The 18,141-nt window shown below is 42.3% G+C and overlaps 2 protein-coding genes across 2 annotated transcripts; both read left to right on the top strand.

Annotated features, from left to right (window-relative positions):
* The first annotated feature begins 6,448 nt into the window (after positions 1-6,448).
* Positions 6,449-9,586, top strand: cd28 (CD28 molecule). The gene is made up of 4 exons (XM_018729523.2): positions 6,449-6,579; positions 6,709-7,053; positions 7,808-7,947; positions 8,815-9,586. Exons 1-4 carry the CDS (start codon positions 6,525-6,527, stop codon positions 8,911-8,913), a joined length of 639 nt encoding a protein of 212 aa, XP_018585039.2. The 5' UTR covers positions 6,449-6,524; the 3' UTR covers positions 8,914-9,586.
* Positions 9,587-10,861: 1,275 nt separating this feature from the next.
* On the top strand, positions 10,862-15,150 carry LOC108920623 (uncharacterized). The gene is made up of 4 exons (XM_018729524.2): positions 10,862-11,021; positions 11,674-12,000; positions 13,774-13,880; positions 14,844-15,150. Exons 1-4 carry the CDS (start codon positions 10,964-10,966, stop codon positions 14,976-14,978), a joined length of 627 nt encoding a protein of 208 aa, XP_018585040.1. The 5' UTR covers positions 10,862-10,963; the 3' UTR covers positions 14,979-15,150.
* Positions 15,151-18,141: the final 2,991 nt, after the last annotated feature.

Below are 18,141 nucleotides of genomic sequence, written 5' to 3' on the forward strand. Positions count from 1 at the left end.
GCCCGTGTTCTCTCTCCCGACCCAGGCGCTGTAAGGCAGCACCGCAGATCGATGCGCGGAAACAATTCCAAGCCGCTGTGCCAGGTTTGTAGGTATTATAACTCTTTTATAGGTCCAGTTTAATTTTCTCTGTCGTTTTTTTTACACATTCACTCTGACTTAGTTTTAGAAGCCTTGAGACTGAGTGTGTCGATTTCCAATAAATAATTTAATTGAAATTGTGTGCGCGTCACTCCGTGGTTTCATGAAATGAGGCACCGCAGGAAGGCACTGTTCACGTCTGTAAAGCACTGTACATCAATTATGTCAGCCAAAAAAGTGTTTGTTTTGGAAAACCTAAATAGCTCATACAGAGGGTTAAGTTCCACAGGAAATGTTCAACTGCAGAAGGCATTTGTTATAGCACATATAAAAGTCAAAAAAGTTTTCAACCATCAACAGCAGGTTTGCATGTTGCAACTTCTTCTTTCCACCTCTCCAAGTCATAATTAAACTGTGGCATTCAGTTCTCTCGAAAGGGTTTATTACGGTAAGTTTATAAATTAAATTACTAGCCTCGAAGTTTGTGTTTAAATACACAATAATAAAACGGCTGTCGCTGTTTTTAGGAGCTGCAGGAAGCTTTGGCTGACGCAGGAGTGCTGGTACACCGTTGAACGGTGGAGTGTTGCGTACAAATACATGATCTGCATGGAAGAGTCATCAGGAGGAAGCCTTACCTGCGACTTCATCACAGAAGTCAATGGCCGGGGGACCCAAAACGGCATCTAGACAAACCAGAGCCCTTTCGGAAGCACGTGCTGTGGACCGATGAAGTAAAAATTTAACTATTTGGCCACAATCAACAAAGGTTTGTTTGGAGAAAAGAAAGAGGATTTGATGGAAAAAAAAAAAAAAAAACCGCCTTTCCAACTGTTAGACATGGGGGTGGATCCCTTATGCTTTTGGGTTGTGTGGTAGCCAGCGGCATAGGAAACATTGTACGAGTAGAGGGAAGAATGGATGCCACTGAATATCAGCAAATTCTGGATGGCGATGTTAAACGGTCAGCCGTAAAGCTGACCCTGAAAAGGTGAGGGCTTCAGCAACAAGGCAATTAAACGTACCTCAAAAGCCACCATGAGCTACTTGGAGAAAAGCAAGATGAAGGTTTTGGAATGGCCCTCACGGTCCCCCCCGACTCAAACATCATTGAAAATCCGTGGGTGGATCTTAAACATGCTGTGCATGCAAGACAGCCCAAGAATATCTCGAAATTAGACGTGATCTGCATAGATGAGTGAGCTAAAATCCCTGCAACAACTACTGAAAGACTTTTAGCTGGATACAACGAACGGTGTTTACAACCTGTGATATGTGCCAGATGGGGTGTAGTAAATGCTGGCTTAATATAGGAAATAAAAAGTAACTTTGCCTTAACAATTGCAAATATGTTGGTTTTTAGCACGCTGTTTCCTGCAGCAGCTGTTAACTACTTTTCACTTACAAAATTAACTAAATATGTAATTCGGCCCAGGGTTCCCAAACTTTTGCATAAATCTGTATGTAGTATATATGTATCACAGGAAGTTTTCGTGACATTTGCAAAATGCAAAATTTAAGAATGCTACATGAAGCCTAGAGCAACCGATAGGTAAGGCCATTGGTTTGTATCCTGAATAGTTTGAGTTTTTGTTGTGTAACCTGAACTGGTCCAAGACACAGGAGTTTGAAGAGGTGAAACATGCAATCATATTATACTGAATCAGCATCTAAGCGACAAAATAATATCTTCTGATGATGACAGAAGATAGAAAACAAAGGAATAAGAACTCAATTTTAATATCGGTTAACGTGACAAATTTGTGTTAATCCCTCCCACGGAACAATATATCTTTAAGAAGGGACACAATAGATGAAGTGGGGAGCTGCAGTGATTGCTGTGATCTTGGTTTTGGTGGGATAGATGTGAAACCATATACTGCTCACCAGCGATTTGACATGCTGTAGCTCTTGTGGATTGTGGTTTTGTAATAAACTTTTTAACTACACCCGGAGCATATTTTAGGAAGTCAGTAGAAATTTCAGTAAAAGTCATACAAAACACTACAAAAATGTAATATTTCTATGTGAAGTGTTTTTTTTTTTCCATTGGTCTAGTTGTCTGGGCTGGAATCAAGTGCTGTAGCTCCTCAAGACTCCCATCACATTCACTGCTGAATGCTGCAGAGCACTTCGGAGGACGTGAGACCAGTTGAGAAGGTGCAGTGCAACGCATCCCCACTACACACTATTTTTCACATATATCACTTCATGACACTTGAACCACATAGAAGTTTTGGTAGAACCATACAGGAACACATTTTAACACACATATCATCTGAAACCACTTGCCCCACACAGGGTTGCGGCAAGCCGGAGCCTAACCTGGCAACACAGGGCACAAGGCTGGAGGGGGAGGGGACACGCTCAGGACGGGACGCCAGTCCGTCACAAGGCACCCCAACCGGGACTTGAACCCCAGACCCACCGGAGAGCAGGAACCCACTGTGCCACCACACTCCCACTAACACATTTTAACTCAGAAACATTTTTTTTAGTAAAATTCACTATCATTTATTATTGTACAATGTATTTTTTGAATGTAATAGTGGACAAGTGCATATCTTTTACAATATAATACTGTATGTACTTGTTGTTGCCTTCTGCTGCTATCTTGTTTGACAGAATGTGCTACTATACTACAAGGAGAGTATCCTGAAAAAGAGCCCAGACACCATACTGTAACTCATACTGAAACATCAGTAAAATAACTAAGGATAAGGACGAGAAGGCAACAAATATAGTGGTGATTAGATAAAAAGGTTAAAATTTTAGAAAATGTATTTGATTAAGTGAAAATTAATGAATGCACACAAGTGCTATCGTGTTACTGCACGTCCCACATTGGTTAAATCAATGAAAACTTGGAAAGTTTGTTTTATGTTCAAAAAATAATGTGCCTTAGTCTCATGAACATACACTGCAGGTTGAAGCACACAGCACACACCCTCCTCTAACAATGTACAACATTGTCTTTTATCAAAGTCACTTTTCAATTGTTAAAATCTAGAAATATTAACTGACTACATTTTTTGTAAAAATCATGTAAAATGTTAAAAAAAAAAAAAACTGTTGAGAATATTGTGGTTTTCGAGCGAAAAAAATTTAAAAAATATTTAAAAAAAAAAAAACAAGCATCAGACATAAAATGGGAGCTGAGTCCAAATTAAAAGCATTTTTCATTATTTCTTATTGGAGGAATAGCCCCACTCTACATTTTTTTGCTACCTGGTTTGCTCTTTTGGTCCATTTTAGCTTACTGTAAAGGGGACCCCTGAAGTTTTAGCTGGAACTCCAAGTAGCATCAAATTTTTTCATGTACAGATAAAATAGTTCAGTACAAATAGTCCGAAATTAACGTTACGTTTCAAGGAATTCGTTCGTTCGGACCACTATTTGTCGTTCATACAAAAGTCTTCAGCTGAGCTGGTAATGTTAAAGACATTTAAAATATAACCTAAATTAAAATCAAACCTGTCGCATTAGTTACGATCTCATTTATGGGAGGATTATGCTGTGATCAGCAGCTGAATGTGAGCACTTTGCAGCTCAAAGTGGAAAAGCTACTGTGTGGTTTGCTGTCAGGCTTCTCTGAAGGGCGGTGTTCAACATCCTGTCGTGGAGACGTATGAGAATGTGTGTGTTCTCAGGCAAAGTCGTGACGCGTGTTCGAAGTTCAGTAACACACGTAAATCACTGGAGTCAAAGGTACCTTGAGCGCTCAGTGACACGCTGATGAGATCAGTGACTCGGTGGAAGGGCCTTCACGAGGCTCTAAGCATCTGAACCCTTCGTACATGAAAATGTCAAACATTTAACGGGAAATCATTAAAAGAAAAATCATGCTTGATGTAGATATACGGAAACAGACACCCTTGTGTATGAGCAGTTCCTGCAGGACAAGGGTTATGCAATCATAACTGCTCATATTTCTGTCACTTGTGAATTATTGAACGCTGATGGTGAAAGGAGCAGCTTAGGGGCAGAAAGTACACGCTGTGGTCTAAGTGGACGGCAGCTGAAAGGAAACGAAGATGACTCAGTAGAACGGAGAATGGAGTTTGTCTGGTTCAGTTACTCTGCTGGGAGAAAATACAAGTTTCTCCACTGCTCAGCTTTAACAACCACTTTGGTGCAATCTTCGGTTAATAATAATATTAATGTGAATTTAGTTTTCCGTCAGCTCTCGAAAGGAAGTGCACATGACAGAGCAGAGCACTGGCTAACCATCGAAGGGAAAAAAAATAGCTGTTAATATCCCGAGTCATGTACCTTTGTCAGCAATGAATCAGTAGAATAGTTTGACATTTCCCCTAAACCAAAACATGAAGCAAGAAATTCATTGTGCTAAAGATCTGCAAGCAAGCTGTAAATGTTTCTGCAGTTTTTTTTTTTTTTTTTTTTCCTCTCTCATTCAAACAAGGTGCTCTCAATGGAAGATGCTGGGGTAAACAGAATGAGCTTCTAACAGCTTTTGCATTATTTCAATTTGTTTTCTACATAGTAAGGTTCTGAGCAAGTCAGTTCCTGCCAGCCTGTTGCAAGTCATTCATTTAGAATTTAAAGTCTGTTTCTGCTGATGTTACACATCAAACCATTTTTAATGAATGAATTATTTGCCCCTGCTATTTGCAATCTTTTCATCAATAATAACTCCATAAAACATGGAGAGTTTCCATGGCAAAAAAAATGCCTTTTCAGCCAAATCAAAAACATACTTAAAAGCTTTTTCTCACTGGACCCCTCCATCTAAAAGACACATGCATGAACTCACAGAAGATAAAGTCATCATAAGCATAACATTCCTCTTAAAAACCTGGTAAAAAAAAAAAAAAAACCTTATGAATACCTAAAAAACCTAAAAACCTTGAAAACCTTAAAAATCCCTTGCATTTTTTGCCTGTTCATACTCTGGTAAAAATTTTGCCTATCGATATTCACACGGGTCTTTCGGAACTACAGTATTAGACTCCTGCAGTGCATGGTGGACTGCAGGGGTCCACTGGAGAGCTTGCACCTCAGATAAAGAGACAAGACAAATGGGAGCTGGAGGTGTGTTGGTGGTGCGTTTGCAGAAGACAATGCATGTGGGAGTGAGGAGGTTAGTAGGAGTTTATATACACTGTGTATGATTGACAAATGGGCCAAAGGTTTTACCTGTGAATGCCTCCTGAAATGATGTTTTTACAGGATTTGATCATCAGCGGCAACGCCTACTAGAGGAGCTACAACAAAAGAAAAGCAACACATTTCCCTAGTTATCTAAGATCTGCAATGTTTTTAATGATTTTCACATCAGAGGGACATCTGAAACAAGGCAGCAAACAAGCCTACACTAAAACACCAGTAATGACACAAGGTCATAACCCAGGAATGATCACCACAACCTCTACCTACCCCCTTCTAGACCCTCCTTGACTTCCCGTAGCTCCTCACTGGTCCTACTAAAATGACCAGTCTTGGACCAGATAAATCATGTCATGACTGGAGGGAAGAGATTCATCTAGAACCAAGCCAAGGTTTTGGTTATCTGGTCCTTGCCACCCTGCTGGTATGTCTTTCCAACATTAGCCATCGGTCCTCCGCAGCTCATTGGGAATGCTTCCACTGGTGGAATGTACAATGATCCTTACTGCACAAGCACCACTACTCTGCTCCACTCTCTCCACTGGCTACCATCACTACCAGGATCCAGCTGAAGGCCCTCACCATGGTTCTGCTACATAACCATCCAGCTTGTAATGTCTTTTCCACCACTGGCAGCTCCCTTCCCACGACCTGTTTGAAAAGATCTTCCATTCTGTCTCGTTGCGCCAAAACCGTGGAACAAGCTTCTCATTAACAACAGCTCTGCTCCCAGTCTCTGTCTCCTTTCCAGCATTAGCTTTTTCCACACCTTGTGTTCCTGGAGTCAAAATTCCACCAAACCAAAAGAATATTATTATCTGGCACTGTTCTGTGAAAGACATGAAACCATGTGTGCACGGCTGCTAGAGCTGCCTGGTTGACACTATTCGCATAAGGGGCCCTCAGTAGAAAATGCAGAGCAAGGAAAATCTTGATCTAATAGAGTGAGCTTTGAATTTTTTTTTTGTTTCACGAAAACCAGTTTGCAAAAAAATAGCAAGACATCAGAACAAAAGTAGAAATGTTAGACGGCTGACTTCAAACAAAAACCTCAAAATCTGCATTTTCTGTCTGACGCTCCACTCCCAAGCAACGAGCATGAGATGAGTTTAATATTCATTTTGCAGATTATGCATTTTCCGTGTGGTTAAGGAAGATGTTGAGAACCAACCAGTATGTAAAAAGAACTTTACTGGCACATCTCGCTCTTCCTGCTAAGATGTACAACCACACAGCTGATGTCATAAAGCTTTCCAAAACAATTCACAGTATAAAGCGGCACAGTTAAATGCTTCTTGCGACAGACACAAGTAACCATGATGACTATCGGGTTAATAAGCCTCATTAGCCTCTGGCTCCACGCAGGATGGGGTGAGTATCTCTACTTCTTCAGTGACTGTGTGTGTCCTCTTGGGAAAACTGGGATGGTGCTCACTGGGAAGACCAGATTCCTTGACCGTGACTTTTCTCATCGATCACCCTTCTTCTAACTCCCCTCAGCTCTACATGTTTATCAGCCCTACCGGGTCGTAGGCAAAGGCAAGGAGGCAACTCTGCGCTGCTTCTACCAAACCAAGGACCAGCCAGAAGAGGTGCAGTTCACTCTGTACCGTGGAATGGACAGGAAGCAGGAGGTGTGCTACTCATCCTTCAACACCTCGCAGTCCCTCTTCGAGACCCACGGCCAGGTGCGGTGCAGGGGGCACATCCAACCAGGCAGCGTGGACATCACCATCTCTGGCCTTGTTGGGCATGACACCGACCTGTACCAGTGTGTAATCGAGGTCCTGTACCCCCCTCCATACCTGCTGGGACTTGGCAATGGAACCTTGCTCTACATACCAGGTGAATACCCCAAAGCCACACGCTGCCACGATACTCATCCTTTCCTTTATTAATATTTGTAGGTAAATTTACGGCTGCCGGTGTATGGGACTAACATAGGATCGAGGGAAAAGCTGAAGCGGCGGACGATAGTCACCGGCTCTCCAGTAACAGCCCTTCGCGTCAGTCACACTCAGTTCTTTGCAGCGGTGTGTTATTGAGACATCTGGGACCTGGTCTGCTGGACAGTTTTAGGAAAAGCTCTACAGGACCTGAGCTCCGCGTGCAGCCCTGCATATGGGTTAGCTGATCTCAGTACACTCATTTATATCATACTGAAATGAATACTTGCACAATAATCTTTTCCTCCGCGACAATTTTCCACCCTTTTGGTGGAGGCAGTCATTGTCACATTCGCATAACAGTTGGTGTTTATGTGAACTGCCAATTTTGAGAGCTGCCCAGAAACCACCTAAGACAGTGAGGCGGTTGCGTGTGGTTTACTGATCACACGCTTCCTGGTGAGAAGGGGTGCACCCAGACCCCAGCTCTAACCAGCGACATCACACACACACAGCAATTACAGAAGCAGTTGCCGTCATTGCTTGAGCATCTTCTCATTACCTTAGTTCGATTTCTTTTCAACCGTGCGCTCACTTGTCGGTCTGCACTCAAAACTGCGACTTTAACAGCCACAGAGAGATACGGGGTGAATGACGTGTGCCTTCCCGGCTCAGTGTTTGTACCAACGGCTCTCACTTGTGCCATTCTACAGAGGAGCTCGACTGTCCAGAACCTGCTGAGAAATTCCTCGCTGACAGGCAAGAAACCTCCGAGGCGGCATGTATTCTACCTTGGGCTATATTTGCTTTCATCATAATCATCATCATCATCATCACCGCAGTTGGCTACAAAGTGAGTCTGCCTCTTTTTACCTCTTTAACAACATCTTTTTTACTTATTCTCAGATGTGGTCCTGGTAGCACACGCTGCACGTGGGCTTAGAGCCAACCTGAAGGCTTACAATTACTAAATTATGTTGATTAAAGTAGGGGGTGCAGTGGTGCGGTGGGTTGGACCACAGTCCTGCTTTCCGGTGGGTCTGGGGTTCGAGTCCCGCTTGGGGTGCCTTGCGATGGACTGGCGTCCCGTCCTGGGTATGTCCCCTCCCCCTCTGGCCTTACGCCCTGTGTCACCGGGTAGGCTCCGGTTCACCGCGACCTCGTATGGGACAAGCGGTTCTGAAAATGTGTGTGTGTGTGCGTTGATTAAAGTAATGTAAGTCTTGCCTCTACTGACATTATCGACCACTGAGGCTGACAGCTATGGAACGTGCAGAAAAATCACACCGCGAGCCATGAAAGCAGGGCTGAGAATCACCATGTAAAAATGTTAACACCGTTACACAGAGTGATCAGACGCTGATTTCTGTAACAAGCTGAATATTATTTACGGCAAAATACCAACCCAACCAACCAATGTCTGCAACCGCTTGTCTTGAGCGGTCCGGGTCGCCTCGAACCGGAGCCTAACCCGGCAACACGGGGCGCAAGGCTGAAGGGGGAGGGGACACACCCAGGATGGGATGCCAGTCCATCACAAGGCATCCAAAGCGGGACTCAAACCCCAGACCCGGCCAAACCAAAGCACAATATGTTGCTATTATCTTAGTTCTGTTAACTTTCTCTTTTTTTTTTTGCATCTGTGTTCATATTTGCTCAAACGCTGCCACAGATAGGAACACGGGCGCTAACTGTCCTTGCTTCACTCTTGTGTATGCAGGTTCTGACCATGAAGTACAGGAGGAGAGAATTCATCGGCATCCCTCCTGTGCCTCCAAAGAAACTGGACTGCAAAAATGGTTATGAGAACTTCCTGTGATGTTCCCCGCCGAGAATTTATTTTGTGGAAGAGCATCAGAGGGCACAATCCGACGACTTTCTCTAGTTAACATTATATGTTACTTCATGTATCAGATCTTGTTTACTTTACAATGTGAAGTTAGATGGCATCGTGAATGCAGCTATACCAGTAAATAACCTTTCAAAAGAAGAAACATAACATTGGTAAAGGGCTTTATGACATATAATATATGCAAGGAATGTATTTTTCACTGGGCAGCTGTAGTGAAATCTCTCATGTGAACACATAGTGTCAGAACTATTATGCATGAATTTACCCACAATATTTTGTGGTTTCCTGAGTGCCACTAGAAAGGCGTATTATCTTACTCTGTCATATGGACTTCTTATTGTTCTGTATTCATTTTCTTCTGCTGCACATAAGATCCGGAGACGTGTTGAACGTCTGTTCGTTTTCGGTCATTGAGCGGTGACCTACCAGTGCCAGCAGGGGGCGGTACACCTGAGGGCTGCCTTCAGCAGCTTCCGCTAAGGGTGACGTGGTGAAGTTTCTGGGAGGGAAAAAAAAAAAACGTCCCACGTCATGTTCGATGAGGAATGTATGTGTTTTGTACATGTCTTTTCTGTTGAGTATGGGTTCAGTGTGACAGTGCTGTCTTCTTCTATTTAAAATATCACAATAAAACCATAACACTGAGTAAAACATCAGCTTTGTTTAATGTGTCAATATTGTGGAGCAATGACGCATGTGGCAAAAGAAATTTGGATACAGCTTTATAACAGGTGACTGGAAAAGTCAGTGAAACCTTGGTCGACTAACATGTTCCTCAGCACGTCCCACTGAACAGAATCTTCCGGATCTTTCTTTTTATCATATTCAAGGTCATATGCTTCACCAAGCAGTGGATAGCAAAACATGCATCTCATAGCTCAGATAATTCTTTCTTCTTAGCTCGTTGCTGAGTATTTTATACATATTCACTTTTGTTGAACATTCGCACTTTATGCATCACCTTCCACGACGAACGCCAGAAAAGAACACATAGGAACATGGCACAAAAAAGTGCTTTGCAAGAGAAATCGTGAACAGAGAGAATAGTTCACCGAGAGAGCTGTCTGCACAACACACTTTCGCTGACTGTCAGCTTCGTGGTCCTCGATGTTCTCAGTTTTGAAGTCGCTTGCAACGCGAGTTTCAAAGAAATCTTCAAAACAGGATGTGGGATGGACAGGTCATACGCCACACTTTGAATGAGACAACTAATATACACACAGAGTCATCCTGGTGAAGCTGAGATGTTCTTTCTAGTCAAGCAGCTACACAGATCCGAATAATTTAAGCAAAGACCGAATTAGTCTTCAGCAGCATTGCGTAACATACAATGGGATTTCATAGGCCTTAACCCATTTCAGATTTTTCTCGTCCCGGTATCATATTATGTGCATTCTAACTCGTCACAAAAGAGGCCTAAGAGGTCCTAACACAACTTCCAGTAGGTTTACCTTTTTCTGTGTTTCATACACTGACTGGAGCATTTTAACAGCTATTTCACAGGGACAGGATTCTACGGCTAACTCGCCCGCACACCGCCATCATATTGCCAGGTTGTTTGGTGTTTATGAAATTAGCTGTGCTCTTTGAAAGTGAACTCATATGAACCAGAAACGCGGTCTTCGGTCTCCACCGCTGACCATGTAAACCGAGTTAGGTACCTCTGGTTCTTAGACAGCAGCTTCACCGGGAGGTTTTCTTGCACAAGGATCTAGCGCACGCCACAGATGGCGGTCCTTTATCGTGACCTGAGGTATTAATTGCGCGAGTGAGAAAGACGGGAAATTTTTATCTGTAAAAAAAAAAAAAAAAAAAAAAAAAACAAGTCACAAACACCATCCCCCATGTGCCATTTCCTGCACTTGTTTCCACAATGACACACATAGAGAGAGAGAGAGGGCAGGGTTTGCAACAACAAAAGTGGAAGATAAATCACATTCAGGCTTTTCCTATGACACGGTCACATCCGTCCTGGCAATTTAGAAGAAGACACTCGGTCAATTAGAGTCAGTCTGAAATGGCATCTACACTTGCCGCTGTGCTCTTTCTTCCCCTCATCCTGGCCATTGACAACGGTAGGTTTTCGCTTTTTTACTCAATATATTGTCTTGTCTCTTTTAGCGTAGTTTTTCAGGGACATTTAAAGATCTCATACACACAAATATTTGTATGAATATAAATGAATGCAAAAACATCAGAAAACAAGCTTTCATCAAAAGAGTCAACAGACAGTTGTAGGAAACTGATTAAAATGTGAATGTTTTCACATGTAATAATCCTACAATTATAGATATATATACATTTTTTGTGTTATTTAGTTGCCACATAGTCACAACCTTGAGATCAGTGTATTTTAAATTAAAGTTTTAAGAGAAAATTGCAACACTGAAGGTATCCAAGCCAACTTAGTGGCTCAGTGAAGGAGGCTGTCAGCTCCATGGACGCCGGCTCAAACTTGACTTGTGTATGTGATGAGTTGTACTTAACACCCATACGCTTGGGCAGATACTTGTAGGGTATCACAGCTATGTCTCACATTCCAAAGAGACAGTATTAAGCCGGTATGGTGATAGTGAATTGCCCCTTAGTATATTAGCCTATGTGTTCCCTATGACATGGCATCCCACCCATGGGGTACCTTACCCCCACATCCTGCTCTTCCTAGAACTGGCTCCATGTCACTGTGATCCAGACTGAATAAATGACTCACCGTGATCCCCTCTGCAGAGTTTCAGGTGAAGCAGTCTAGAAGGATTGGGATCAGCCCCAACGGCTCGGTTACAATTGTATGTGAATGCAGCAAGAATGACACCAAAGACTGGAAGCTGGAGATGAAGCTGGAGAAGGAAAGCGACAGTGAATGGTTCTGCATGGCTTCAGAGCACGGGACCTCAAAAGAAAACTGTATTGTGAAGCAGAAGGACTGGAAAAGGGTAGAATTCACCCTCACCAATTTGGAATCAGACCACTTTGACATTTACATTTGTAAGTTCACCAGGGAGAAGCCAGTTCCCATCGTTGAAAAGCAAGGGACAGGAACCATAGTGTACCCAGGTGAGTATTTCTCTCCCTGACACAAGACATACGCAACAAAAGGCAACAGAAAGTTAAAACCAAACTAATGATCCCATCAAACATTCACAACTCATAAAACTTTCTCTTCTATCTTTCGCTCTGAAAAAAATGTTACTTACAGTTCCATACGTTAGCACAGCTTTGCAATTAAAGTTACCTGACAGAAGGGTCCAACGGCATGACTCCTGGGTGATCTTCCGGTCACAGTCTGTGTCTTTCATCTCCAGGTTGTTTGCTGCTCATTTGAACACTTACATATCATTTTAAAATAACAAGTTGCAATTAACATGTCACATTTTCTTAAATTTCAGCTTCCTCTCAGCTTGAAATTATCACTGACTTTTACAGTCAAATTTAATTTTCAATTTAAACAACAGTCCTGATAAGAATAAAACAAGGTTGTACAGCGTCAACACACTGCATGAATGTTGAACATTTAATAGGGTAAGTTGTACTTTGTACAACTGTTTCTACAACTGTACAATTGTACTTTGTACAACTTCGTACAACAAGCTGTACCCTTACTTTATAGGGTAAATAAACAGGGTAAAGAAAGCTGGTAGCTTAGTACTGTTGCCTTTGGTCCCAAAAGTTGCAGGTTTGAATCTTGCCTCCAGCTATAACACCCTTGAGCAAGGTACTTATCCTAAAATTACTCCAGCAAAAATGACTCAGCTGTATAAATGAGTAAATAATAACACTGTAAGTTGCTTTGGAGAAAAGTATCAACAAAATGAATAAATGTTAATACAAGCTCTACCCAACCAATGAGCTCCACTAAGTTGCATATGTCATGACAATGCGGCAAGTGCAAAAATTTAATATTAACTTATTTTAAAAAAAATAGAAATTTAATTCTATCATCTATCTGCATGCCATAGAGATGTAAATAATGAAAACAGACATCTCATAACTGAAGAGTTCATTAAACAATCTCAGACTCCCTCTAACAAAGAGAGTGGCACGGTTGTGGTTGGAGTTGCCGTATTTAGAGCTGAAGGTTGTAGGTTTGAATCCTGCCTACTGCAGTAGTACCCTTGATCAAGGCACTTACCCCAAATTGTTCCAGTTAAAAATACCCAGCTGTATGAACAGGTCACTAATTGTAGAATGCTGAGGATTGTGAGTTGCTTTGGATAAAAGTGTCAGCTAAATTAATAATGTTAATCAACAAGCCTATAGGTATGTAAAAATTAAATATAGACATCTCTCAATTGGACAGTTCATTAAACAATCTCTATAACAAAGATGGAAACAGGTAGGATGGTGGTTAAAGCTGCTACCTTTGGTTTCAAGGGACCCAGATTTGAATCCCAGTTCCTGCTGTAGTACCCTTGATCAAGGTACTCTAAATTGCTCCAGTAAAAATTACCCAGCTCAACAAATGGCTAAATCATTGTAAGCTCCTCTGAAGAAAAGCATCAACAACTTAAAGCACAATGGGAGCACAAATAGGATGCATAAGATTTCATGCAACTAAGTAGTACCAAGACTGTCCATTCAAAACAATCTTGACCAGCAGATATTATTTACCTTACTGTATCAGTGGTATGTTTCACAAAGACAGTATTTAATCTGCTTTTTGATTTGAGTGAAAATCTACTTTCCCTCTTTCCTGTTGTCATTCTTGAGACCTCGCAGCTGTTTTCATCATTGCTTTGCTGTTTATGAAGAAGTCTCATGCTGCTCGGATTGTGTGACTGAGTCTGACATACTGACGTGCCCTCAGATGTCCATATTTGTGTCTTAAAGGGTCTCACTGTACAGAATCCAGCCTGCTGACATGGATTCTGATTGGAGTGGCAGCATTATTCTGTGTCTGCAGCTTGTCTCTCACCTGTGCCTACATAATGTTGAAGGTAAGGCATTCTAGGAATAGGATAAACATGTAGTTGTTTAAATTTCTTAAAGGGGCTTTAACACATCGCATAGAAACAACCGTCTCTGTAAAGAACTGCTCTTACTGCAACATTAGCACTTGCTAAAAACAATGCCCAAAGCACAAAATAAATTCCTTCCTTCTTGTCCTTGTTTAATGGGTCCAATTAGTCTATTTTGTAGTCATGTTATATTTTTACTGTCTATGAGGTTTGAAGAAAATAAGCAGGTCATTGGAAGACAGTTATGGAGTGTGATGGTTGAAGAAAAATGGGTCAACTGTCTTCAAAAGAAAAAAAATGTAAACCAAAAACCTTTTTTTCTGCAACCATCAGTCCAGTAGAGAATGTCTAGAAATTATTTAAAAATTAACATGAGTCTTTTACAACTTCTTCATACAACTTCACACGCCTTACTTCTTTTGACATGGTGTACCTAAAAAATCTGTGGTTTGTAGCATAGGGCAGACTGTGGTATTTTGAAATGACGTAACCAAGTTACCTAATAGACCATATGCATAACCAAAAGTATGACAGGGTTATTACATTTACATTTACTCATTTAGCAGATATTTTTATCCAAACTGACATATATCTCAGAGAAAAATACAATGAGTGCATTACATTGACAGAAGGAGACATTTGGAAACAAACACGTGATTGTAAAGCATAGTTAATTTGTCACATTCCAGCATACGAACCAATGTGCATCACATGAGTAACTGCATGAAGGTGTATCCATTATACTAATATCAGTTTTTACTCTTTGAATTGTTCTTACTCTAAATGTCAAATTATGACTGAACTGATCTTCTGACAACTTGTTCTTATACAAAGAATGAGTTTCAGATGCTAAAAGGCTTGAACCTCATCTTTCTGTGAGTAGTTTGCATTTTCAGTCACGTGATTATTGTTAATTAACAAAATGAACAACTGCTCTTTCAGAGGGAGATGGGAGACCCAGATGGCAATGCAGAGTATGTGGACATGCGCAAAGTGCGGCCGGTTGGTAGAGGCTCTTCAAGAGACGTGAACTACAATTCCCACCAAGTTCATGGCTCCTTCTTCGTGGGTCAGTGAAGACAGACCCCAGCAGAGTACATTCTAGTAGCACGCTGAGGGCCAGAGGCCAGGGGTCATTCCTGCTCTCTCCTATGACAGGAGGAGTGTGTTGTTTCTCCGAAGCGCACTGAAAACACAAAGTTAGGTTTACTTAAGAGTCACATGTCTGCATCCATGTCCCTTTCTCTTAATGTAACGCACAAATTGTATTTTTGCTGAAACGAACATCGCTTTGGAGAAAAGTGTCTGCTAAATGAATAAATGTAAATGTAAGTTAATAGAAAGTAACATCTTTCACCATCATGACACAAACACAGACAAATGAATTGTATTGTTGCCAAAGTGCAGAAACTGAGCATAGAGGTCAATCTTACACACTCTGCATGGGAAAGTGGAGAACTTGCACTCATTGAGTATACAACCGTACATCTACACGAGGCTTTGTGCTGATGTACATCTTGTGTTGTTACGTGTCAGGGGCTGCACTTTTCTCTTTTTTCACTCCTGTGACCTGCTTTCATTTTAAAACATGTAACCCTTGTAAATATGCATTCTGAATTATTTAAATAAATTGTTTAATATTAAGTTGATGTGTCAAGATTTTAAAGGAGACATTTTTAAATGTGCTCAAAACACCTACACGCAAATCAACATTTCCTTCCAAAACTAGTGCTTACTAGGCCTTAAGCAACCTTGCTGATCAGATACCATGGAGGAAGCGCTCTTCAGTGCTATCAGGACCGACAAGGGGCCACTTTTGTGTGATGCAGAGCATCGTCAAGGTGGTGGAAGTTCACAGATTCAGCAGTCTTCACCTCGGGAGATCCACAAGTTTGCAAAAACCATTTCCTGAAGGAAACCCCCCAAAGTACCGATAAACACAAGACTTTGGTCTGTCTTTTGCAGTCAACTCAGTGGCAAGATTAAAGAGAATCAATGAACCCACAAGTTTTGAATTCACACACAAGCATACAGTAAGAGGAACACAGCATTTAGATTTTCAGAAGTAAAATCATAATTACCAGTCAAGGAAACAGAAAGGATAGAGTGTCTGGTAAATGGCTAAGGTTTCACTGAAAGGAACGTCTGACTGCAGTGTGGAGGAGGCATTTCATGATTCTCTTTGCCATTCTCCACCCACTGATTTGCCAGAAGTGCAGTCTGATCTCCTTCTCTGTGATACCGGCACCTGTGGCCTTGTGCTTTTTATCACCGACATCAATTCACGGTTTTATTTCGTTGAACAGGAGGCACCAATTAACAGGAACTGAAGCAATGAAATGATGTCTCTTTCTGATATCTTTCCTTCTAATTGTGTTTATCTTGCTTCCTCTCCTACTGAAGTTAAGCAATGGTGGGTAAAAGCAAAAGCTCTCAGGAAGGGCAGGCAGGGGTAAAGTCATATCAAAACACACTTGGGAAAAATGTCACCGCTCTTGTGCTGGTCACTCCTGCAGGCATGTGAAACGTCTCACCGTCAGTCCTGCCAGTGGGTGTGCACAAAAGCACAAAACAACCCCCATGACAGTATCTGTTTAGCCCATCCATCTATACATCACCAATTACCACTTGTCCAAGGGGGCCAGGTGCTTGCAGTGAACATCACTTTAAAAATACAAGAACGAGTTCATTTTCATCTCATCCAGCAGACATTATAGGAAGAGGTATGTTCTTTATGGGTTAAAGAAAAAAAATGGATTTCATGCTTTTAAAAGTCATGGGAAAAGTGCACCAGGTCTCACAGACAGGTGAAATGCCCAGAACGTAGGGTTTTATTGCCAGGTGGATAAATGGATCACAAACTGAAACATAAGGATATTTATTTGAAAATTCTGGCATTATTACATAAGCTGTGTTTGAAGACCAAGCACACACACACACACACACACACACACATTTTCAGAACCGCTTGTCCCATACAGGGTCACGGGGGAACCAGAGCCTACCCGGTAACACAGGGCGTAAGGCCGGAGGGGGAGGGGACACACCCAGGACGGGACGCCAGTCCATCACAAGGCACCCCAAGCGGGACTTGAACCTCAGACCCACCAGAGAGCAGGACTGTGGTCCAACCCACTGTGCCACCGCACCCCCCAAGACCAAGCACATCGAAAAGAAAAATCTATGTGTTTGCAGAAAAAATTTGAAATATTTGTATAAAGCAAAGGGGGCGGAGGGACATGGTGGTGCAGCGGATCTTGCCAGTGACCACTGTGAGGTGGGTCTGAGGTTTGAGCCCTGCTTGGGGTGCCTTGCGGCGGACTGGTATCCCATCCTGGGTGTGTCCCCTCGACCCTGTGCCCGGTGTTGCCAGGTAGGCTCTGCCTCACCGCAACCCTGCTCAGGACAAGTGGTTGTAGATGTTGGGTGGTATTTGTTTAAAGCATGGGGAGGAATATTTTGAGTGGGGAGACTGCAAAAACAAAGAATAGGCAACACACACACACACTGACCGAAACTGCTTGTCCCGAGCAGCGTCGCAGTAAGCCGGAGCCTAACCTGGAGCCTAACCCGGCAACACAGGGCACAAGGCTGGAGGGGGAGGGGACACACCCAGGACGGGACGCCAGTCTGTCGCAAGGCACCCCAAGCGGGACTGAAACCCCAGAACCACCAGAGAGCAGGCACAGGCCAAACCTACTGTGCCAACGCGCCCCCCTAAGAAGAGGCAAAACCCTAGAAAATCATATTTCAAACGCTCACAGTAGTCTGATTCTTGACTTTTGCTACGAGACCTTTGGCACAGCAAACTGACAAATGAATACATTTGAAGCTCAGGGACTAAAAAGTCTTTAGTCAGCACATCTGCCCCACCATGTTGACTTAGAGTATGCAGATAAAACTCAGCTTCCTGCAAGATAAAAATTGTTTTGTTCAATCAATGGTGTCACCAAATGTGTGGCTGATACAATCTCATTACCACGTTCCTGACTCTACCAAGTTACCTCAATATTCCCCGTCGCTCCGATGTTTACGCAAACAGTAAATACCGATACAGAACTCGGTATAACAGACTGTGCCAGAGATTATTATACATACAAAGCACAAGTGTCAGAAATACAGTCATGAAATAAAAGGTCAATACCCGACCAATTGTAAAACTGCTGAGACTACGGTATTAGCTTGTCAATATACTGATGGTTAAATAAGCAATCCTGCAGAGTACCAGTGTCCTGTGCCT

This window comes from Scleropages formosus, chromosome 12 (genome assembly GCF_900964775.1).
Source record: "Scleropages formosus chromosome 12, fSclFor1.1, whole genome shotgun sequence".
Taxonomy (NCBI): Eukaryota; Metazoa; Chordata; class Actinopteri; order Osteoglossiformes; family Osteoglossidae; genus Scleropages; species Scleropages formosus.

Bases quoted from the DNA above. Each gene is read 5' to 3' on its own strand.
- cd28 (XM_018729523.2), top strand. From the start codon at position 6,525: ATGATGACTATCGGGTTAATAAGCCTCATTAGCCTCTGGCTCCACGCA. The intron at 7,054-7,807 runs GTGAATACCCCA...GCCATTCTACAG, and splicing joins AACCTTGCTCTACATACCAG to AGGAGCTCGACTGTCCAGAA. The intron at 7,948-8,814 runs GTGAGTCTGCCT...TTGTGTATGCAG, and splicing joins TCACCGCAGTTGGCTACAAA to GTTCTGACCATGAAGTACAG.
- LOC108920623 (XM_018729524.2), top strand. From the start codon at position 10,964: ATGGCATCTACACTTGCCGCTGTGCTCTTTCTTCCCCTCATCCTGGCC. The intron at 11,022-11,673 runs GTAGGTTTTCGC...TCCCCTCTGCAG, and splicing joins CATCCTGGCCATTGACAACG to AGTTTCAGGTGAAGCAGTCT. The intron at 12,001-13,773 runs GTGAGTATTTCT...TGTGTCTTAAAG, and splicing joins AGGAACCATAGTGTACCCAG to GGTCTCACTGTACAGAATCC.